This window comes from Equus quagga, chromosome 5, assembly GCF_021613505.1.
Source record: "Equus quagga isolate Etosha38 chromosome 5, UCLA_HA_Equagga_1.0, whole genome shotgun sequence".
Taxonomy (NCBI): Eukaryota; Metazoa; Chordata; class Mammalia; order Perissodactyla; family Equidae; genus Equus; species Equus quagga.
In genome coordinates, this window is record NC_060271.1 from 24,374,684 (window position 1) to 24,400,281 (window position 25,598).

Below are 25,598 nucleotides of genomic sequence, written 5' to 3' on the forward strand. Positions count from 1 at the left end.
TATACATATATTCAAAGATTTAAAGAAAAATATGAACATATTGAGAGAAATAGAAGATATAAAAAATAATCAAACAAAATTTCTAGATCCAAAAAATACAATATGTGAAATTAAAAATTCATTAGATGGGCTTAATAGCAGATTATAGACTGCAGAAGAATAATCCATGAATGTGAAGATATAGCAATGGAAATTTCTAAACTGAAGTTAAAAAAAAAAAAGACTGACAAAAAATTAACAGAGACAATGGCATACAGGACAATATCAAGTGGTCTAACATGTTTGTAATTGAAGTTCCAGAAAAAGGAGGGGAGGGCAGAAAAAATATTTGAAGAAAAGAGGAGAAACAGAAATATACGTTTTAAGGTACTTGCACTATATATCAGAGGTTGGCAAACTCTTTTTGTAAAAGGCCAGATAGTAAATATTTTAGGTTTTGCAGGCTAGTGGTCTATGTTGCAACTACTCAACTCTGCCACTGTAGCACAAAATATGCCATAAACAATATGTAAATGAATGGCCATGGTTGTGTTCCAATAAAACTTTATTTATAGGGGGGCCAGCCCAGTGGCACAGTGGTTAAGCGTGCACATTCCACTGAGAAGTGCCCCGGGTTTGCCGGTTCGGATCCCAGGTGTGGACATGGCACCTCTTGGCACACCATGCTGTGGTAGGCATCCTACATAAAAAGTAGAGGAAGATGGGCACGGATGTTAGCTCAGGGCCAATCTTCCTCAGCAAAAAGATGAGGATTTGGCAGTAGTTAGCTCAGGGTTAATCTTCCTTAAAAAAACAAAAAACATTTATAAAAGCAGGTTGTGATCCACATTTGGCCTGAAGGCAATAGTTTGCCAACCCCTGCTATATCTGAGTGCTATAATATGTGATGAGTTATAAGTGAAATGCATATTGTGATGAAGGAAAATCCATATTGTAACCCTTACAGCAACCAATAAATATAAAACAAAGAGATTAATAGCCAATAGTGGCAGGGGCTGGCCCCATAGCCGAGTGGTTAGGTTTGTGTGCTCCGCTTTGGCAGCCCAGGGTTTCACTGGTTCAGGTCATGGGTGCGGACATGGCACCACTCATCAGGCCATGCTGAGGTGGCATCCCCCAGAGCACAACCAGAGGCACTCACAACTAGAATATACAACTACATACTGGGGGCTTTGGGGAGAAGAAGGGAAAAAAAAAAAAGATTGGCAGCAGTTGTTAGCTCAGGTGCCAATCTTTAAAAAAGAAAAAAGCCAATAGTGAAGACAAAATAGAATACTAAAAATTACTCAATATTCTTTTATTAAAGCAGGATAAGGAAAAGGTGGGAAAAGGACAAAAAACAGATGGCATAAATAGAAAACGAACAGCAAGATAGTACACTTAAATCCAACTCTATTGATAATTATATTAAATGCAAACACTCTGAACACCATTTAAAAAGGAAATTATCAGACTGGATGAAAAGGAAGACTAAAATACACGCTGTCCTAAAGAAATGCACTTTAAATATAAAGATACAAATATGTTAAAAGTAAACAGATGTAAAAAAGTATACCATGAAAACACTAATTGTAAGAGAGCTGGAATGGTTATATTAATATTTGATGAAGTAGGCTCAAGACAATATCAGAGTTAAAAAGATATTTTATAATGATAAAAGGATTAATTCATCAAGAAAATATAATGACCATAAGTATGTAGGCACCTAATTACAGAGCTTCAAAATACATAAGCAAAAACTGGCAGAAAAGAAAAGAGAAATACTAAAATTCATAATTATTATTGTATATTTCAACACTCCTCTCTCAGTAATTGTTAGAAGGAATAAATGGAAAAATCAATAAGGATATAAAACACTTGACCAATACTATCAACCCACTGGAACAAACTGACATTTATAGAACACTCTAAACAACAACAAAAAAATACACATTATTTTTAAGTGCATTTCAAATATTCGCCAAGATAGATCAGAGGCTGGGCCATAAAACAAGTTTTTAATATATTTAAAGGGTTGAAATCACACAGAGCATGTTCTCTGATGGTGTGAAATTAAATTAGAAGTCAAAAGCAAATGAAAATCCCCAAATATTTGGAAATTAAAGATTAAACTTCTAAATAACCTATGTGTAAAAGAAATCACAAGAGATATTAGAAAATGTTTTGAACTGCATGAAAACACACCATATCAAAATTTGTTGTTTGCAGCTAAAGCAACGTTTAGAGGGAAATGTATAGCTTTAAATGCTTATATTAGAAAATGAAAAAGTTCTAAAATCAATGAGTTAAGTTTCTAGCTAAGAAGCTAGAAAAAGGAGATCAAATTAAACCCAACATAAGTAAAAGGAATGAAGTAATAAAGACAAGATCAGAAATGAACGAAATAGAAACCGAGCAAATGACAGAGAAAAATGGATGAAACCAAAAGCTGGTTCTCCACATCAATATCAATAAATTGATCAATAGCAATAAAAGTCATATCAGTATCAATAAAACTGATCAATCTTTAGCTAGATCAATCACAAAAAAAATAATAAAGACAGAAATTCCCAGTATCAGGAATGAAAGAGGGAACTATCACCATAGATCTTAGAGACATTGAAAAAACATATACAATGTTACCTCAATTAAAAAACCCAGAATATTAGGAACAATTCTATGTCAATAAACTCAACAACTCAGATGAAATGGAAAAATTCCTTAAGAGATATAAATGATCAAAATTGATATAAGTAAAAATAGAAAATCTGAATAGAAACATATCCATTAAAGAAATTGAAAATGTAATTTAAAATCCTGCCCATAAAGAAAACTTCAGGGCCAAATGGCTTCAGCATTAAACTCTATCAGACATTTATTTAAGGAAGACATTATAATATCCGTCCCATACAAACACGCAGAAAACAGAGAAGGAGGAAAACTTCCCAACTCATTTTATGAGGCCAGTATTACTCTGGTACATAAACAAAAGACATTATAAGAAAAGAAAACTACAGGGTAATAGCCCTTGTAAACACAGACACAAAAATCCTTAACATTATATTAGCAAATCAAATATATAAAAGGATAATAACAAGTAAGGTTTATCCCAGGAATGCAAGATAGTTTAACAGTTGAAAATCAATCAGTACAATTCACCGTACTAACAGAACGAATAAGAAAAAAAATATGGTTATCTCAACAGATGCAGAAAAAGCATTTGAAAAATTCAACACCCAGGCATGATAAAAACTCTAGCAAAACAGGAATAGAAGGGAACTCTGTCACCCTGGTAAAGGGCATCTCTAGAAAGCCTACAGCTAACGTCATACTTAGTAGTGAAAGACAGAACGCTTTCCCCCCTAAGATAGAGAACAGGGCAAAGATTTATGCTGTCACCACTTCTATTCAACATGGTCCTGGAGGTCTTGGTGAGGGCAATAAGAAACGAAAAAGAAAGAAAAGGCAAAGAGGGTGAAAAGGAAGAAGAAAAACTGTCACTGTTTATAGATGACATGATCGTGCACATAGAAAATCCCAAGAGATCTACAAAGACTCTTCTAGAACTAAAAACTGAATTTAAGAAGGTCATGGGATACAGGGTCAACATATGAAAATCAATTCTATTTCTCTAAGTTAGTAAGGAACAATTGGAAGACGAAATTTAAAAAACAATGCATTCATAAGGATCAAAAACATGAAATACTTGGGGACCGATTTAACAAAATATGTGTAAACTCTGTATACTGAAAACTCCCAAATGGGCTGAGAGAAATACAGAAGACCTAACTAAATGGAGAGACAGGCCGTGTATGTGAATTAAATATGTCACTTCTATCCAAATTGACCTATAAAATCAATGTAATTCCAATCAAAATCCAAACAAGTTTCTTTTTCTAGAAAATACCAGGCTGGGGGCTGGCCCCGTAGCCGAGTGGTTAAGTCCGGCGCTCCGCTGCAGGCGGCCCAGTGTTTCGTTGGTTCGAATCCTGGACGCGGACATGGTACTGCTCATCAAACCACGCTGAGGCAGCGTCCCACATGCCACAACTAGAAGGACCCACAACGAAGAATATACAACTATGTATCAGGGGCTTTGGGGAGAAAAAGGAAAAAAATAAAATCTTTAAAAAAAAAAGAAATTACCAGGCTGATTCTAAAATTTATAGGACACGCAATGGAACTAGAATAGCCAAAACAATTTTGAAAAAGAAGAATAAAGGGAACTTACCACACCTGAGTTTAAGACTTACTGTAACTACAGTAACCAAGACAGTGTTATATCAATGGAATAGAATAGAGTGTAGTAATAGACACACAAATATATTATCAATCAATTTTTCTAGTCAGGTTCATTTTATCAGGCTTTTGGGTTTGTTTTTTGTGGGATTTTTTTGGTGAGGAAGATTAACCCTGAGCTAACATCTGTGCCAATCTTCCTCTATTTTGTATGTTGGGTGCCAGCACAGCATGGCTTGGTGAGCAGTGTGTAGGTCTGCACCCAGGATCTGAACCTACAAACCCCCGGCCGCCACAGTGGGGCATGAGAACTTAACCACTACACCAGCGAGCTGGCCCCTTATCAGGTTTGTCTGGACAAAGGTATCACAGTAATTCAATGCAGGAAATAATATTTTCAAACAAATGGTGCCAGAACAACTGAATATCCATTATAGAAAAAAAAAAAAAAAGAACCCTGACACATACTAATTTTAACTCAAAATAGATCATAGAATTAAATGTAAAAGTTAAATTTCTAGAAGAAAACACAGAAGAAAATCTTTAGGACCTGAGAGTAGGGAAAGACTTCTTAGGACACAAAAAGCATCAACTGTAAAGAAAAATTTGACAAATTCTGCTCTTTGAAAGATACTATTAAGGAAATAAAAAGCCAAGCCATGAACTAGGGTAAAATATTTGCTATATATATCTACAAAAGACTTGTATCCAGAATATATAAAGAACTCAAAACAACCCAATAATAGGACAAACAAACCACTGGCAAACAATTTGAACAGATATTTCACAACAGAAGATATACAAATTAGCACATGAAAAGATGTTCAACATTATTAGTCATCCAGGAAATGCAAATTAAAACCACAATGAAATGTTATTACATATCCACTATAATGGCTAAAACTAAAAAGACTGACAGTACCAAGTGTTGACAAGGATGTGTAGAAACTGGATCTCGGGGCTGGTCCCGTGGCCGAGTGGTTAAGTTCACATGCTCCACTGCAGGCGGCCCAGTGTTTCGTTGGCTCAAATCCTGGGCGTGGACATGGCACCGCTCATCAAACTATGCTGAGGCAGCGTCCCACATGCCACAACTAGAAGGACCCACAACGAAGAATATACAACTATGTACCAGGGGGCTTTGGGGAGAAAAAGGAAAAAAATAAAATCTTTAAAAAAAAAAAAAAAACAGAAACTGGATCTCATCCATTGCTGGTGGGAATGTAAAATGGTACAATCCATAGCTTTGGAAAATTGTTTAGTAGTTCCAATAAAGTTAAATCTACCCTATCACCCAGTACAAGTCTTTTTGTACAAGAATTTTCACAGCAGCTTCTTTCATACCAGCTCCAAACTGGAAAGAAAATGTCCATCAACTGGTGAATAAATTGTGGGGCATCCATAACATGGAGCAGTACTGAGCAATAGAAAGGAACAAACCTCTGACACACGCAATGACATGAATGAATCTCAAAAGCTTTAGCCCCAAAAAAAGAAGCCAGACACAAAAGAATACATATTGTGTGATTCCAGTTACATGAAATTCTAGAACAGGCAAAACTAATCTACAGTGACAGAAAGGAGATTAGTAATTGCCCGAGGCTGGAAATAGGGATGGGGGTTACTACAAAAATGCATAAGAAAAAAAAAAAAGGAAATTTGGGTGATAGAAGTGTTCTATCTTATTTATGGTGATACACATGAAGACATATCAAAGTGCACTGAACTGTACACTTAAAATGGGTGCATTTTATTGTATGTAAATTATACCTTAATAAAGTCAATTAAATAAAACACCTAGAAACAACAGAATTTGGTATTATAGCCAGTTCTAAAATTAATACACAAAAATGAATAGCTAGTCAGCAGATACAGTCAAAGATCCCTTTTACAAAAAATAGTTGAAATTAAATATTTTAATAAGAAATATGCAGGAACTTTATAAAGAAAATGATAAAAATCTACTGGGAATCATAAAAGAACACTTGAGTAAACAGACTACTGTATGAGCTTCCTCACTGGTCTCTGCTTTCACAGAGGGATCTATTCAGATGTAAGTCAGACCACATGATTCCTCTACACAAAACCTCCAATGGCTTTCACCTCACTTGGAAAGAAATCCAAAATCTTTACCCTGGTCTAAAAGGGTTGCAAGATCTCCTTTCCTCCCATCTCCCTGACCCCAGCTCTAACCTCACTAGTTTTGTTTTGTTTTTGTTTTTGTTTAGGAAAATTAGCCCTGAGCTAACATCTACAACCAATCCTCCTCTTTTTGCTGAGGAAGACTGGCCCTGAGCTAACATCTGTGCCCATCGTCCTCTACTTTATATGTGGGATGCCTGCCACAGCATGGCTTGCCAAGCGGTGCCATGTCCGCACTGGGATCCGAACCAGTGAACCCCAGGTAGCCAAAGTGGAACGTGAGAACTTAACCGCTGTACCACCGGGCCAGCCCCTAACCTCACTAGTTTTGAAGTTTCCCACAGCACCAAACTCACCCCTGATGGCCCCTGCGTCAGGAACACTTCTCACCCAGGTCTTCACATAACTTATTCCCCAACTTTATACAAGTCTTTGCTTCCATGTCACTTCATCAGAGGTTATCTTGACAACCTCATGGTTAACATGGGAAGTTTTAGTTGATCCCCATAACTCAATAGCTATTGTCATAGAAACTATGTCATATGAGGCATCATTTAGAAATCGAGAAAAAGGATTAAAAGGAAACATGATAGTTCTCTTCCATACTGCAGGGCAGTTTTGTGGAAGAGGAAGCAGAATTACTCTTTTAGTAGCTTCAGTAGACTAGTCCTCTGGCCTGAGCATTAGCATGTAAGCTCCACAAAGGCCGTGACTCTGTTTTGCTCACCTCAGCATTCCTAGTACAGAGCATAATGTCTGGCATATGTGCTCAATCACTATTTGTTGAATGAATGTTCAGCGTGATTCTGAAAAGCAAAATGGACCAATGGACTGGACTAAAGGGAGACAGATGTTAGCTCAAAATAAAGAACAGCTTTTCATTTTATTTATTTCATTTTATTGTTATTATTATTATTATTTTAAAGATTTTATTTTTTCCTTTTTCTCCCCAAAGCCCCCCAGTACATAGTTGTATATTCTTCGTTGTGGGTCCTTCTAGTTGTGGCATGTGGGATGCTGCCTCAGCGTGGTTTGATGAGCAGTGCCAGGTCTGCGCCCAGGATTCGAACCAACGAAACACTGGGCCGCCTGCAGCGGAGCGCGCAAACTTAACCACTCGGCCACGAGGCCAGCCCCTATTGTTATTATTTTTAAAGATTTTATTTTTTCCTTTTTCTTCCCAAAGTCCTCCAGTACATAGTTGTATATTTTTAGTTGTGGGTCCCTCTAGTTGTGGCATGTGGAATGCGGCCTCAGCATGACTTGATGAGCGGTGCCATGTCCACACCCAGGATCCAAACCATTGAAATCCTGGGCCGCCAAAGCGGAGGGCATGAACTTAACCACTCAGCCACGGGGATGGCCCCAAGGACAGCTTTTTAAAAATGAGAACCTAATGGGATTTTTTGAGTTCAGGCACCCTTCACATGTATACACAAGCAAACTAAGGTTTGGTAAGTTTTAAGTCAACAGTTATCACAGTGCTGCCTCAATTCATTAGTGGGTTCTGAAATCAGGTTAGTGGGCCACAACTAGGATTTTAAAGAACACAAAATAAAATTTAAAATTTGAAATATTAGAGCTTATATTGCAAGTATAAGAATTTTTGCATGATTTTTTGTTTCAGATAGAGAGAGAGATTAACATGCAGAATCACAGGTATGTTTGTATTGGGTCATTAGGTAAAATGTATTTCTTACTGTGGGTTTTGGTAAAAAAAAAAAAAATTGGGAAATACTGAGTCAAGCTGGTCAACAGCAGAATAAGCCCCCTTGCAAAGCAACAAGTTCTATGTTGCTGTCGCAGCAGAGGCAGAATGTCACTGATTTAGGGTGACTGCACTCGGGGAGTAGTGGACTGGATCTCTGAGGATTGTTCCAACTTCTACACTTATAAACTATTTTGTTGTAATTAAATATTATACTACATATGTTCATGTTTCTTACAATAAGATCCTGAAATAAATCAAGTTATAAGATGTCAGTATAAGTTTTTTTTTCATTCTCAAAATGATAGAAACTATTGGTTTCACTGTACGTGTCAACTGTTTTAGGTATATTTTGCTGTTGAACATGCGTACTTATGATATATTTAGCCTTTTCTGGATGTGAAGAGATTATAGACAGAGGAACGCATCCTCTTTCCTAAAGAAGTATAGGCCAAAGGCCTGGGTGGGTTAGGGGATTTGTCAGATATATCTGGCAAACAGCAAATAAAGAAAGAATTTCATTTTGCTTCTGAATAATTCTGTTGAAAACAGGCACTTTGCCTCATTTACTTAGACATCTGTGTTGCATTTCCACTTAGCTAACAGAGCTCCAGCCTTAAAGGGGCCAAAGGGCATTATGGTTGCATCACAGCTTATAAAATAAAAATTCTAACATACCAATCATACTAAAAAAGTAGTAAAGATTCTGGCACTGTGATGGAGTAGGCATGGTAAAATCCTATTTATCTAGAATTCTTAGGGATGAATCATTCTGGTAGCACCATTTTCTAGGGAGTGAAAACCTACTTAAAGCAATAAAGTCCTTTGCAGCCCTAAGCTAAAGAAGTTACAGAGGAGGTCACCAAGACAGCAGAAGAGGAAGCGCCTGACTTTCCGTCCTCCTACAGGTGCACAAAATAGACAGCTAAACGTGGGTCAATTCCCCCAAGAGAAATCCAGAAACGAGTTAGTGACTCCATATTGGATGACTCTCCCTGAGGAACAAAGGATTTGGACCACACATCTTGCACTCCAACTTTTAAGTCTGCCACCCAGGGATTGGGCCCCCCAAATCAGCCCCAAAGAGCTGGTGAACACTTCCCCCTCTGTCTCCCTCTAGCTCACTCCACTAATAAAACCAAGTTGCAAGTTTCCCCTGGAAGGAGCTTGTCCACACATCTAGCACCCGAATTTTTCTGGCTGCCACCTGAAGGATGGGCCCCCAAATCTCCTAGCTCTGATGGTCAAAGGGGCTTGCATGCATGAGTCCCACAGGACTCTACTAAACAAAGAAGCAGTTTTTAAACAGGCACTCAGCACTTCCCTTGGTCCCTACCCCCCAGGCCCAGTGCAGAGGGAGCAGGAAAAACCCCCATCTCCCAGTTTCTCCCTGGAAGGGATTTGACTTCACACTTTCCCAGCTGCTGCCTGAGGGTCCAGCTTCTAATCAGCATGTGGGTGCTGCCTGGAATCCTCCCAGGAGCCTGAAAGAGCTGGTGGGCACAACCCTCACCTTCTCCCCTGGCTTGCTACAATAGAAAAACCAAGTTTCCAGCTTCTCCCTAGAAGGAGCTTGTCCACATATCTAGCACTCCAACTTTCACGGCTGCCTGAAGGTCAGGCTTCCAATTAGTCTGCATGGGGAGCTGAAGGGGCAGGCAAATTAGTAGTCCTCTGGGAGCCTGAACAGGTGTGTGGGCATTCTCATGCCTTTGGGACATTGATGGGTCTTGGCACACCCTAATCTCCTGGGAGCCACTAAGAACAAAGGCGGCAGCATAGACAAACACAAAGGTTTGAGAAGCAGTCGGGAGCTTGGGCTCACCTCCCATTCTTAAACTATATGGCAGTTCCCAGGCATGCTATACTCTTCATGCTGCCAAGCTTTTATACACATTGTTCCATCCTTCTCGATCTGAGAAACCCTTAGTCCTCCTTTAGAGTTCACTCAAACAGGGCCTTCTTTGGGAAGCTTTCCTTGACTTCCCTGGGCTGACGTTAATTGCTATTTCCTCCATGGCCCCACTGCACCTTCTATATGTACTTCACGGCAATCGCTGGATTGCATTTCATCTGCCTGTTTTAATGTATGTTCCCCTGCTACACTATAACATCTGTATGAGCAGAGACCATGTCTATGTGTACGCCCAGGCTTTGTTTAATGTTCGGTATGTCAGAGGCATTCAATAAATGTCTTCACCAGTGTCCTTACTGAACTAACAAAGGCTCTTTATATGACTTTCCCTATATGTTGCTTCTAAAGTCAAGGTCATTCTGTAATTAATTCAATGAAAACATTTCAATAGCAAACTAAGTTAATATGCTTCGAGTACATCATTCTTTGGAATTTTATCTTGACATGAGGCTCAAGCTGCTTAGCTATCTTCCTTTTTGGTGTCTCCATTGTATCCTGTACATAATTTACTGTGACACCTGTAACACTAATGTTTGTGTCTGTCTTCTCCTGTAAGCTCTTTGAAGGCAGGAGGAGTCATACCCATTTTCTTTTCTTAATATCTATTTTATGGCATAGAATCTCGTCTATAATCTGTTCTCAATAAAAGCTTGTTGGTGATAAAATATATCTATTTAAGTCCAAAATCTTCACAGAAGCATTCCAGTAAAGTTAGCAACAGAACAAAAATGCCCACTACTACCACCATTATTTAACACCATTTTGGAGGCATTGGCTAATGCGATTAGACTTAAGAAAGAAATCAGAGAAAGGACTACTGGAAAGTAGGAGATAAAATTATCATTATTTGCAGATAATATGACTGTATACTTGGAAAATGCAAGAGAATCAACTGCAAAATCACCACAAACAAGAGCAGCATTCACAGGGGGAAGGAGCTCATAGAATATTAGACATCAATAACCTTCATATATACAAAATACCCCACACTAGGTAAGAGATATAATGGAATAAAAGACTCCTGTTTATAATAGCATAAAAAATATAAAATACCTAGGAATAAATTTAACAAGAAATGCACAAGAGTCACATGAAGAAAACAAACAGACACAAAAGAAGACTATGGAAAGCCAAGCCCTTTGAAAAGGAAGATTCAGCATATTAAGATGTCAGCTCTGGGGCTGGCCCCATGGCTGAGTGGTTAAGTTCGCGCGCTCCACTGCAGGCGGCCCAGTGTTTCATTGGTTCGAATCCTGGGCGTGGACATGGCACTGCTCATCAAACCCACATGCCACAACTAGAAGGACCCACAACGAAGAATATACAACTATGCACCGGGGGGCTTTGGGGAGAAAAAGGAAAAAAAAAAAAAAAATCTGAAAAAAAAAAAAAGATGTCAGCCCTTTCTAAGTTATTTTCTTTTCTTTCTTTTTTTAAAGATTGGCATCTGGGCTAACAACTGTTGCCAATCTTTTTTCTGCTTTATCTCCCCAAACCCGCCCTGTACACAGTTGTATATCTTAGTTGCAGGCCCTTCTAGCTGTGGGATGTGGGACGCCGCCTCAACGTGGCCTGACGAGCGGTGCCATGTCCGCACCCAGGATCCGAACCCTGGGCCGAGGCAGCAGAGCGCACAAACTTAACCACTCGGCCACGGAGCCGGCCCCTCTAAGTTATTTTCTAATACAACATGATCATAGTAAAAATACCACCAGGTTATTTTAAGATCAATAAAAGTTGATGCTAAGTTTTTATGGAAAAATAAATAAACAAGGACAACCAGTTAAATTCTGAAAAAGAAGAATAAAGAGAAGGAATTAGCACCAACAGATAAAAAATTATATTTCCTCAAAAATTAAAACTGTGATGCTGGTAACAAAGACCGACCAGTGGAATATATCAGAAAATCCAGAAATATACCCCAATATATGTGGAAATTTAATATATGATGAAACTGTGGTGAAAAGCGGAGCAATTTAAAAAATGGCACTGTGACAATTTTTAGCCTTCTAGAAAAAAAATTAAGCTCGATTTACACTTCCCACCTTATACCAGGATAAATTCCATACGGATCAAAGACTTAAATGTGAAAACAAAAACATAAAAGTTCTAAGAGAGAATATAAACTCAGCATGGAAAAGGCTTTATAACCATGACTCAAAATACAAAAGCCACAAAATGAAAGATTGATACATTTGATTACATAAAGATAAAACAAAATTCTCTATGGCAAAAAAATACCACAAAGGCAAAAGACAAATGAAAAAAATGGCAAAAATATCTATCAGGGAAAAGGGTAATCTCCCTATATACCAAGCTTCTAAGAAACTGGCAAGAAAAAGAACAATAACCTAAGACAAAATAAGACAAAGGACAGTTCATAGAAAAATACAAATGTCCCTAATCATCTGAAAGGATGTTCAACCTCAGTCATAAAAACACAAATGCAAATTATTTTACTTTATTTTATTTTTTCTAGTGAGGAAGACTGGCCTTGAGCTAACATCTACCGTGCACCTTCCTCTTTTTTCTTGAGAAAGACTGTCCCTGAGCTACCATCTGTGCCAATCTTCCTCTACTTTATATGTGGTACACCACCACAGCATGGCTTGATGAGCAGTACGTAGGTCTGTGCCCAGGATCTGAACCCACAAACCCCAGGCAGCCAAAGCTGAGTGCGCAAACCCAACCACTAAACCCCATAAATACAAATTAAAACCACACTGATGTATCGTTTTTCCCCTCTCAAAGTCAGCAAAAATCCCCAAGTTTGATAATATTGATAAGACTGGAGAAACAGCCACTCTCAATCATTGCTGGTGGGAGTATAAATTGGTATGACCCCATGGAGGGCAATTTTGGCAATAGTTCTCAAAATTACGAATGCCTATATTCTCTGACCAAGCAATTTCACCTCTGGGAATTTATCCTGCAGGTACACTGGTACATGATCGAAATGACACGTGTACACGGTTATTCACTGCAGCGCTGTTTGCAATAGCAAAGGATTAGAAAAATGACCATCAATGGGGGATAGTTATATGGAAAGATGGCTATGATACATAGCTAATTTTTTAAAAAGCAAGGAATAGAGCATATCTACATATGTAATACAAGGGAAAAAATAATGGAAACTCTGGAAGGATTAACAAGAAACCTAGAACAGTGGTTGCCAGTTAGAGGTGAGGTGGAAGCTGGGAGACAGGAGACAAGGACGGGAGGGAGCCTTTACATGGCATACTTTTCAATATTTTGAGTTTTGAGTCATATGACTATATTTAAAAATAAAATTTTTTAAAGTTTGTCAAACAAGTGGGTGAAATATTAACTATCAGTCTCACATTTAGCCAGATCTAGGTCGTAATTCAAGATTAACATATCTTGGGAGCTCCCAGAGCAATGCTATTCTGTGGCTTTACTTAAATCAAGATTCATGTGCAACATGAATAAGTGACAAGTTGACATTCCATTATGAAAAATCAACAGGGTTGTATTTCTTGGGAGAAAGAGAGAAAGAGAACTAACCAAGCTACTTCCAGGTGACCAAATAGCTATTCTATTGCAATTGTCAGTCTGGTTAGTGGCCTGAATGAACACGGTGATGACGGCAGGAATGGAAAGGAAGAAAAAGATGCAAAAGACTTGAATGGGAAATAAATCCATGGGTCTTGATGGCTGATGGGCTATGGAAGGCTAGGGAGATATAAAGAGAACACAGTGATTTTTAAAGCCTAGGTGTATCACTAACAGAAATTAGGAAGTCAGGAGGAAGAACTGGTTTAGAGGAAAGGCGATGACTTTTGTTTTAAGTATTTCGTTTAAGTATGTTTGAGGTGAGTGAGAAATCAGGTAGAGATGGCCACTGGGCCACTGGAAATGCTGATCTGCAGCTCAGAGGGGAAGGCAGACGTGAAGATGCAGATATGGGAGATATCTGCAAGTAGAGATGAGGGGCACAGAGGAAACACGGGCTGCGACGAGACCTGGAGGACTGCCCACAACTGTGGAGCAGGATGGGGAAGAGAAGCCAGTGTCACAGACACGGAATTACAGGGAGACTCAGGAGAGCACCGTGACACGTCAGCCAAGGGTGGGGAGTCTCAAGAAGCAGTGACGGGGTCAACACGGTGAGAAAGGAAAGGGCCACAGGCAACAATGACAGTGGCAACATGCATTGTCTCCTTTAATCCCCCCACACAACAACCTATCAGGTAGGTGGTATTACTAGCCTCATCTTACAGAAAAGGGTATTAACCCAGATAGTGAGTCCAAAGCTGCAGGATGTAACTGCTGAGCGATACTCCGTCACCACTGTCGCGGGGAGAGCTGGGAGATCGGAGCTCTGACGGTGGTCCTACCACTAAATTAGCTATCCATCCACGGACCAGTATCTACCCTTCTAGGCTTACTTTCCTTCTCTGCAAATTGAGGGGATTGGTCTAGATAGTCTCCAGCCCTGATGTAATATGAGTCTTTGATTAAGGTAGAACGGAAGAGATACATACACAAGAGAGGCAATGAATAAAAATGTAGCAATAAGCAAACTGGGAGACGTGGCCAGGAAGATCAGAATGCTGAATGTTTTATAGTGAATTTGCATGTAATAAATCCATTCTCTGCTCTATAAAATCTACAACTGCAAAATTCTACTTTTTATCTATGTATTTAAGTTAGATGTAATATCAAGAATGAAAATTTTTCATACCTGGAAATTACAAATGCTGCTCTTGAAATCCTGCTAAGCCAATTGAATGGAGTGAAAAAGGGAAGATTCCAAGTCAAACACAGTCTGTGTGTGAAGGATTGTCCTGTAGAGAGAGAAAATAGCTATTTACAATGTATTTTTGTAATAAAAGACAAAAACATTGGCTAAGGTACATAATATTTATTTTTATTTATTTTTTTTTTTTTTGAGGAAGATTAGCCCTGAGCTAACTACTGCCAGTCCTCTTCCTTTGCTGAGGAAGACTGGCCCTGAGCTAATATCCATGCCCATCTTCCTCTACTTTATACGTGGGACGCCTACCACAGCATGGCGTGCCAAGCGGTCCAAACCCACAAACCCCCGGCCGCCGAGAAGCGGAACGTGCGAACTTAACGGCTCCGCCACTGGGCCGGCCCCCCATAATATTTATTTAGATAAATTAAATGGGACCACTTATTAGGTATCATTTTTTAGCATGTAAAAATAGATAATCTGGCACAGATTATTAGTTAATGGACATTTATTTATTTTTAACCTGAACCTCAATATTAAAATCTGCAAGAAGAGGTTTCTGATATTAAAATATATAATGGCAAATTGAAAGCAAACATACTTCTTAACTTTGACAATAACATAGACTTCTTAAGACAACAGCTATTCAAAGGCAGGCTAGCAGATGAGATACCAAGACAGCAACATACGTACTATTTCCCTTTTCCTGCAAGTGGCATCAATATGATTTGCAAGAAAACCAAACAGAATAGCTTTAAAGATTCAACTTGAAAAATTCAACATGTCTTTAAAACTGTATGGTTAAGAAGGAAGTGGGGGGCCGGTCCGGTGGTAGAGGGGTTAAGTTCACACGTTCCGCTTCAGTGGCCTGGGGTTCGCCAGTTTGGGTCCCGGGTGCAGACATGGCACCACTTGGTAAGCCATGCTGTGGCAGGCGTCCCACATATAAAGTAGAGGAAGATGGGCACTGATGTTAGCTCAGGGCCAGTCTTCCTCAGCAAAAAGAGGAGGATTGGCAGCAGGTGTTAGCTCAGGGCTAATCTCCGCCCCCCTAAAAAAAAGAAGGAAGTGGGGAAAAAAATCCTACTATGTATGTTCAGAACGCCCCACTGCAGTCACCCAATTTTTTATGACTCTTATTCGATTTGCCAAATTGTCCCAGAGTCTACCACAATTTGAAACAGCAGCTGTAACAATTCACTCTTGTTATAAAGAAGTTTCAGTTTCTACTACACGTATTCCAAATTTTTTAATTACAAAAATAAAAAAAATCTATTCAAGTACTTTTTTCATTGACCATGAAGTTTTGTTAACATAGAAACTGTTAAGGCTGTATGTCAACTGGCAGCGGAAAAAGGAATTTGATGCTTTTAAACCAATTCAGTTAAGCTAAGACTTCCCGCCAAAATAATTTTGACTAAATTAATGGAATCACCTTTTCAAATAATGTGTACTTTTTTCTGATTGCATAAGTATTATACACTTATAGAAAATTTAGAAAATATAGGCAAGTGTAAAGAAGAAAACAAGTTGAAATAACTTTTAAATGAGCATCCTGAAAACACCACCAGAGAAAGGAGAACTGCTCAAATATACTTAAATTAGGAAAACAAATGTGTCAACCACCCACTCATAACGCAGTGTGAATTCTGGCAACTTAAATCATTCAAAATCGATAGAGAAAATACCCAAGATGACCTGAATTCCATACTGTATTCTGAGTATTCCATAAAATGTAATGTGATTCCTTCTTTTTTCTTTTTTTTTTTTAGGAAGATTAGCCTGGAGCTAACAGCTGCTGCCAATCCTCCTCTTCTTGCTGAGGAAGACTGGCTCTGAGCAAACATCCCTGCCCATCTTCCTCTACTTTATATGTGGGGCGCCTGCCACAGCATGGCTTGCCAAGCGGTGCCATGTCCCCACCCGGGATCCGAACCAGCGAACCCTGGGCCACCAAATTGGAACGTGCGCACTTAACCCCTGCGCCACTGGGCTGGCCCCTACCAACACTTTTTAAGTATTACATTTAAAGTACAATAAAGAAGAGAATTGGCTATGAAAAGGATTTTAAGAAACACCCGTAATTAAAACAGCAGGATCAAATTTAGGGATAAACTAAGATTTTGTAGTTGGGAAAACAAAATTAGTAATTTTGCTCATCTACCACGTAGCCCCAGTGGCTAGGAGCGCACTGGGGAAAGGGTATTCACTTTGATAGCTTCAGCCTCACTGTTTTGACAGTGCTCCCAAGAACTAGAACCATCCAGTGTCCCGGGTCTGTGCAGGGGCAAGCAAGAGCTAATTCCGTGCTTTCTGAACACAGTCTGTGCCTTAAACAGTGTTCACATATGGATGAAATGTCATTGTTAGAGATAACCACCAAGTTCTACCCTAGCAGATATCAGAGTAGATTTGTGTATCAACCCTCAGCAACCTTTCTAACATCCTTCTGGAAAGTTTAAAAGTACGTTTCCCAGACTCCTTTACAGTTAAGTTTCCTCATGGGAAATGGGGTCCAACCACCAGACGTTCTTCTGTGAGATTTGGAAAGCAGAAACGAGGCGGAAACCATCTTTCTGCTGTTTGGGCTGTTAATACTGGCAAGCACGTTTATGGAAACATTGGGTTTCTCTGCAGCAGCATTCCAGCGTCCAGAGCCTCACGGCTGTCAAGAGACAAGTTTGCTGGAGACAACCATCACTAGTTGGTGGGTGTTCAGGGGCAGTCTCGGGGCAGCAATTTCTTGACCCTTGAATTACAGCTAACAACGTCATCTGGAACTCAGGCAGTGCCAGTGGTGGCTCCCTGACTCCCTCGCCTGGAAGGCCTGGTTGGCAGTCTGGTTCTGGGAAGCACTTCTGAAGGCCCAGCCTGGAGCCCTCTCCTCCCAGCCGTTCCAATGATTTTGTAAGCACTCAATTCCGTTCAGTAAACACATGAAAACACCAGAGTGGTTTCTCTTTCCTGCAGCGAGATCCAGACAACATATTAGTACACCATTTACCTCAAAATCTAAGCACAAGGGTGAGTAGTCTGTGAGTGGTAGTGTTGGGCAGTGCGCTCAGGGGTACAGGCCCCGGGATCAGCCTGCCTGGGTAGCAAGGGAAGCTAACGTTCCTGTGCCTCAGTTTCTTCATCTGTAAAATGGGAATAGTAATAGTACCTGACAGAGGTGTGGGAGAGAGTAAATGGAAAGAAAATCTAAGTAAAGTACTTACAATAGTGCCTGGCGCATAACAAGCCCTTGATAAATGTTAGCAATCATTATAGTAATAATAATAATCACTATTATTATTATTAATTATGCAGACCCCTTTAAAACACTATTTTAACTGAGAACAAAATGTAAACATTTTAGAATTTTATTACCACACATTTTCTTGTAGCCTGTAGAATGCTAACTTATACAAAGGTGAACACACAAAAAAATCGACTGCTTACATCCTATTTGTGTACCCAGAGAGAGTGATCCCTTCAAAACTGCAGTGTACTGGAGGATAGCAAAGCTCTGCTCTAACTAGTCAGCTAGCTGGAGTTACTCTAACTAGTTATGGTAGACCTCACTCTAAGAATTATTCTTTAGAAGCAATTTTTGCCATTTTTCCATTTCAAAAATGCTACCTCATTAATTATGCTCTATGAACAATAACGTAACAAATAACAAATAATGTTTGTTATTCAGATTTTTTCAGCCTTATTGAGATGTAACTGACATAAAATCGTAAGATAAAGATATTTAAAGTCTACATCGTGGTGATTTGACACATTATGAAAGGATTCCCACTGTCTAGTCAATTAACACATCCATCATCTCACATATTTATCTTTTCGTGTGTGTATGAGAACACTGAAGTTCTACTCTTTTAGCAAATTTCAATTATACCATACAGTGTTATCAAGTATAGTCACTATGTTTTACATTATCCTCAGACCTTATCCATCTTGTAGCTGAAAGTTTGTACCCTTTTACCAACCTCTCCCTATTTTCCCCACCCCCAGTGAACCACTGTTCTTCTCTGTTTCTATGAGTTTGACTTTTTTTTTTTTTGGTTTCCACATGTAAGTGGTATCACGCAGTATTTGTCTTTCTCTGTCTGGCTTATTTCACTGAGCATAATGCTCTCAAAGTCCATCCATGTTGTTGCAAATGATAGGATTTCTTTCTTTCTCATGGCTGAATATCGTTCCATTAGTTTATACACATATATCACATCTTCTTTACCCATTCATCCCTTGAGACACTTAGGTTGTTTCGTTATTCAGATTTTTAAAGTGTTATGACAGAGGAGATTTCATGAGAATGGAATCTGTAGTCTGTAAGATTTGTAATCTTATAAATCTTGAAAGTCTAAAATTTTAGTGTTAGGATTAGAATACTATTCTAATGTACATATTAAGAAGGTCTTTGATAAAATTCTGGCCTGGTTTGGTTTGCTGGTGTCTTTTTTTTTTTTTCTTGGTAATTTCAAATATTTACTCAATTCTGACCAATGCAGAAAGTAAAAGGAAAGAGAATCAAATTCACCAATTAGGGGCCAGCCTGGTGGCACAGCGGTTAAGTGCACATGTTCCGCTTTGGCGGCCTAGGGTCCGCCAGTTCGGATCCCGGGTGTGGACATGGCACCGCTCGGCAAGCCATGCTGTGGCAGGTGTCCCATGTATAAAGTAGAGGAAGATGGGCACGGATGTTAGCTCAGGGCCAGTCTTCCTCAGCAAAAAGAGGAGGATTGGCAGCAGATGTTAGCTCAGGGCTAATCTTCCTCAAAAAAAAAAAAAAATTCACCAATTAGATAAAAATACACATGACCCTGATCAGGTGGAAAGGTGTACAAGCTGAATGAAATAGAACTCTCCAAGAGTTATTGGGAACTGTCAATGTGATGACTCAAACCACCACCATCACTAGTAAAGTGTTACTCATTAAAGAAAAAATTGGGAAGGAGGCTTAATTAGAGTCTTCCTACTTTATATTTTCATGGGTGGTTCTAATTTTTTTTTTTTTGAGGAAGATTAGCCCTGAGCTAACATCTGCCAATACTCCTCTTTTTGCTGAGGAAGACTTGGCCCTGAGCTAACATCCGTGCCCATCTTCCTCTACTTTATATGTGGGACGCCTACCACAGCATGGCGTGCCAAGTGGTGCCATGTCCGCACCCAGGATCCGAACCGGCGAACCCCGGGCCACTGAGTGGCAGAACGTGCGCGAACTTAACGGCTGCACCACTGGGCTGGCCTCTAAATGTTTTGTTTTGATCAGAGAAATCATTCAGAAAGTTCCCCAACTGAATATTTAATGCTACTGGAAATAGGCCTGGACAATAGGCATTTGAAAGAAAAGAGCACTTTTCTTTCTTTTCAGCTAGTTATAAAGTCATAATTTCTCGTCACACAAAATTGGAAAAATATAAAAAATTATTCTTTGGGTTTTGGTTTTTTTACTCTCTTAAAGATAGTATATTTTTGGCTTTTTTTAATTGAGGTTGTATTGGTTTATAACATTGTATAATTTCAGATGTACAGTATTATACATCAGTTAAGTGTCTTCTGATGATGAAAAATACATTGTAGATTTTGGAATAAAGCTTCCCCCAAATATTGTGAAATTGTAAGAACCATAGGTTGCACCTTATCCATCAGCACCAGTGCGATAGAGGGAACTGAAGCTGATACAAAGGTGTCTGTTACATCTTTGATGTTTCAGATGCTGCTGAGAGCCAGCGACTCGAAGCAGTGGAGGTTTTCTGAAGGGTGAGTAAAACAACTGAAAGAAAGCAACTTCACCCTTTGATTCAGTAATTACTTTTACACTGCTATGAACTTCATAAGCCATACATGTTTTCTTTTCCTTTTTTTTTAAAGCAAAAATCTTTTATTCTATTTTTTATGAGAGGGCAGATATTCAAACTGAAAGGTGAAATATATTCATTCAATATGGATTTATTGGGCACCTACTTTGTGCCAGGCTATCACTGGCCCTGGGAATACAAAGATGATGACATGTCAAAGGTCAGCGCTTTCCAACACCTCAATGTCTATCAGGAGAGAGAGAATCAGAGAAAGAGAGAAACAGAAAGGGAGAGAGATGGGCTTTTAAACGAAGTTACAATACAAAGAAGAAAACACTCATAGTAGAAGGGAACTGTAAAAGCAAGCAAACGATTGTATCCACAGCTGTCCAGAAGTTTCCAAAAGGCAGTAACAGTTGAGTTGGGTCTTGAAGGATGAGTAGAAGTTCATACATGAAGAAGAGGACAAAGGGCATTTTAGACAGAGCACCAAGGGCAAAGGCACAGACAGGTATTAAACAGCATGACCTCTTCAAGGATGATAAAAAATTGGGGAAATTTACGCAAAGTTACAAGCCAATATGACCTCAATAAAATAATTTTTTTAAAAATTTGGTACATGCCTAGAGACTTAGGGCCCGTGGAGCGACAGTGGAAAATGAAAAGAGAAAAGTATTTAGAAACCAGATCCTGAAGCCCCTCCAACTTTTGTAGGTTCAGGGTACTCTTAAAGGATTTGAAGGGTGGCATGATTATAGGTCTACCAACGACTAGCTGCGTGACTTAGTCAAGTTACTTAACTCTAAGAATCAGTTTCCTTTTTGTAAAATGAGGATAGTGACAGTTAAGAGGAAGTCTGTTAAGAGGATTAAATAAGATAATAGCTAAGATAAATAAGATTAAAAGCAGTAAGAAACAAAGTAAGGCAAATAGCAATGAGCACATAAAGAGGTGTTTAATATCATTAGTCATTAGGGAAATGCAAATCAAAATCACAATGAGATACCACTTCACACCCACTAGGATGGGTAAAATAAACACAGACACACACACACACACACAAGAAAATAACAAGTGTTGACCAGGATGTGGAGAAATCAGAACCTTCATATATTGCTGGTGGGAATGTAAAACAGTGTAGCCATTTAGGAAAAGAGTCAGGCAGTTCCTCAAATGATTAAATGCAGAGTTACCACAGGACCCCACAATTCAGTTCCTAGGTATGTATCCAAGAGAAATGAAAACATGTGTCCCCATAGAAACTTGTATACAAATGTTTATAGCAACATTATTCATATTAGCTAAAAGGTGGAAACAACCTCATGTCCATCATGGGAAAATGGATAAACAAAATGCAGTTTATCCACACAATGGACTCTTATTCAGCCGTGAAAAGGAAGTACTGGTACATGCTACAATGTGGATGAACCTTGACAACACTATGCAAAGTGAAAGAAGCCAATCGCAAAAGACCACATACTATATGATTCAATTCATATGAAAGTCCACAAGAGGAAAATCTATAGAAACAAACGAGTGGTTGCCAAGAGCTAGGGAGGAGAGAATGAGGGGAGGGGGAAGGGATGGCGGGAGGTGATAGCTAAAGGGTACAGAGCTTCCTTTCGAGGTGATGAAAATGTTCTAAAATTGACTGTGGTGATAGCTGTACCTAACTATGAATATACTAAAACCATTGAATTGTATGCTTTAAATAGGTGAACTGCATGGTATGTGAATTATATTTTAATAAAGCCGTTCAAAAAACCGGTATATGATCCACTGAGTCCACTCCTAGATATATACCCAAGACAAATGAAAACCCATGTCCATATAAAAACTTGTACCCAAATGTTCATAGAGGCATTATTCATAGTAGCCAAAAAATGTCCCAAACCACATGTCCACCAACCGGTGAATAGATAAGCAACATGCGGTATATCCATACAATAGAACATTATTCAGCCATAAAAAGGAATGAAGTACTGACACATGCTACAGCACGAATGAACCTTAAAAACCTCAAGCTAAATGAAAGAAGCTAGTCACAAAAGACCATATATTTTATCATTTCATTTATACACAATGTCCAGAACGGGCAGGGGATAGAGACAGAGAGTAGATTAGTGGTTGTCAGAGGCCAAGGAGATGCGGGAATAAGGAGTGACAATTAATACCTGGGTACAGGGCTTCTTTATGAAGTGGTGAAAATGTTCTGGAATTAGATGGTGGTGATGGTTGCACAACTTTGTGAATACACTGAAAACAGTGAATTGTACACTTTAAAAGGGTGAATTTTATGGCATATGAGTTATATCTCAATCAAAATAGCTAATATTTGAAAGTTTACTAGGCACTGTACTAAACACTTTACACTCATTATCTTATTTCAGTCCTAAGATATAAACCTAAGATATTACCAGCCTAAGAAGGTCATTGCTGCTGTGATCCACATTGTATAGAAAAGGAAACTGAGGCACAGAGAATCTCCAAGATTGTACGAGGAGCAAGAGAACACATTGGAATTCAGGCTGACTCCTAAGTCTCGCACTCTTCTGCTGGCTATAATGTAGGCACAATGCCTGGCATGCAGCTAGGGCTCAATAAATATTAGGGATTATCGTGATGATGACTCAATTTGCATACCCGGAAGAAAACCTGAGACAGCACGGAGGAAGAGAAACGGTGGGAGAGGCAGGGCCAAGGAGACCAATTAAAGGCTTAATGAGATTGTCCAATGCAGCAATGGTGAGAAACTGAACTATGATAGATTGCGCAGAGAGAGGAAGGAGCAAAAATAGAAATTTTTCCAAGAAAATAGGAACTGTCCTATAGATGGGAGTCATTTACAACTTGATAATATTTACATCTACTGGGTATTAACATAACTTGCACTCATAGTAGTACTCTTGAGTCATCAAGAAAGGTTTAAGGTTATTCTCAAAATACGTTTTAGGTCACGGAAATGGCTCATAGTTTCAAATTTTCTTCCTGCAATAGATTGGCCTTATAAATTGAAACAGCAAGTTATCCTAATTCATGTGGGACATCCAAAATTCAATCAGAAACACTTTAAATATCTGTAAGATCTAGATATCTACAATAATCCTAAGAATATTAAAGAAATCAAGATCCTCATCAACTTCAAAGACCTTTAAAAAGGTAGATGGAAAAGACAATTACATATTTTAAAAACCATTAAGTTCAAAAGTCTTTGGAAAAGACAAGTATTTCTATGAGTAGACTGAAGATTTAGGTAACAAGTGTAACTTTAATTAAGGCTGTGCGCTAGAAGACCATCTCTTTTAAAATATATAGTCATTAATCTAGAATTTAGTGTGTCCCATCAGGGTCACCAAAACAAACCTTGTTATTCTCCTTAGCAAAAATCCCTGGGTCAGAAGGAACTTCAGCTAACTGAACGGGAGTTGTATTCTTTCGTGGATAAACATCTTTTAACCCTGGAAAGATTTAGAATTAAGTATAAAAACATTTAAGAGAATCAAAACCATTGTTGGGAAAGTCTCACTGAGAAGATGGCATTTAAGTAAAGTCCAAAGGAGACAATCATGTGAGTATCCCGGGGAAGAGTGTTCCAGGCAGATGGAACAGCAAGTACAAAGGCTCTGAGATGCAGCAGGCAAGTAGGGTTGGAGGAACACCAGAGAGGGCTGGGGAGAGCAATGAGATGGATTCAGAAAGGAAGGGCAGATTGACAGGGCGGGCAGGACATCATGGGACCAGTTTCTGTAGGGCCTTGTAGACTATCTGGGGGCCTTTGGCTTTTAATCTGAGTAAGATGGGAAGCCACTGACTAATTTCGAGCTAACAAGTGACAAAAACTTCCCTCAAGGGGAATCAAAAAACTTACATCCAATCCTTTAAATATTATAAATGTATAATTATGTCACTGAAAGGGTTAAGCCTATTAGACAGAAATTGTTTTATCTAGAAAATACAATTTAAATGATAGAGGATGAATCAAGGATTACCCTGTCTTACAAAGTTTTTGTGGGGTCCAAATCATTATCAACAGCAGGGCTGGTAATTTCAAGGACATGAGATAAGGTCTAGCAAGGTGCTCTCTTCAACGGTGTCAGAAATTTACCTGACCTGGGAGTCCAGGCACTCGTGATGCCTCCTGCTGACATCTATACAGCCTAACCGACATGTACCCGCTTGGCCAAGGGTTGCAGGTTAAATCCTCACTTTCCATTTACTGCTTGTGTGGCCAGGAAGGTTCCCAAGAAAAAGACATGAGATCCCCGGTGATCAGTGAATGGCTCTTGCTCCTGGGCTCCCACAAACCCATCCACACCTGAGGCTTGCGGAAGCTTAGACTGGAGAGGAAGTTTGGGCCTTGGTTCTTCTGATGAGGATTTTGGACTTTTTTTCTGATAAAGCTCAGTTAAGGTTTTCAGAGCAGGGAAGCGATGTGACCGACTTGCTTTGCATAAGACTCCGGAGGTGCCTTTAGGAGGGAATGAAGAGCAAGACCAGGAAGCAAGGCGGTTGGGAGGCTGCCATCGTCCACCTCCTGGCTTAAGGCTTGAACTCGACGCTTAACGAGTTCCCTCATCTGGAAAGTGCAACAACCATCGGTCTGACTGGGAGGTTGTTTTATGTGAAACAATTCATACAGGCGAAAGCACTCCATTTACTAAATAAAGTTCTGCAAATATAAACGTTTATTAAGAATAGAAGTAATACTGACGTGTGTGGTTAAAAGCCCACTAGGTGGGAATCTCCCGCTTCCAAACACGTCTTGGACTAAAACTAACGCAATATGTCAATTACATCTCAATTAAAAAAAAGCAACAATCGAAGGAAAAGACGTCTTTGAAAGATGTGGAGTCTGGCTCCTGGCACAATCGAGAATAAATGAGCGCATCTGAAGGGGAAGGAGCCAAAGCGCTAACTTACAAAAGGGGCCGTCTACACGGGTAGAAGGGGCGCCTGTGCGCTCCTGTCATGAAATAATTACAGCTCAGTGTTTGTTCGGTGCAGTTCAGTCCGCCTTCGGTTCTAATGCGGATCTGTCGCATCCCGATACAAAACCGAAGCATGGAGCATGCACCGGACCACTGCCCCGGGAGCCAGCTTCCCGAGGAAGCG

The 25,598-nt window shown here is 39.3% G+C and overlaps 1 protein-coding gene across 6 annotated transcripts in view; it reads right to left on the reverse strand.

Moving 5' to 3' along the window:
* Nucleotides 1–25,598, reverse strand: part of ZBTB8A (zinc finger and BTB domain containing 8A) — a 59,042-nt gene that overhangs the window by 32,752 nt on the left and 692 nt on the right. The window contains exons 2-3 of one of the 6 annotated variants that reach the window (XM_046663086.1): nucleotides 24,802–24,954; nucleotides 14,689–14,791 (exon numbers count right to left, since the gene is read on the reverse strand). Coding sequence is in view for 1 of the 6 variants with exons in the window: in XM_046663082.1 (XP_046519038.1) it covers nucleotides 14,689–14,791; nucleotides 24,592–24,634 (146 nt within the window). In the remaining 5 variants the exon portion in view is untranslated. Of the gene's footprint in view, nucleotides 1–14,688; nucleotides 14,792–23,849; nucleotides 23,921–24,591; nucleotides 24,782–24,801; nucleotides 25,156–25,598 lie in introns of those variants that run through there. The other 5 variants (XM_046663084.1, XM_046663085.1, XM_046663082.1 and 2 more) reach the window with 5 other exon arrangements.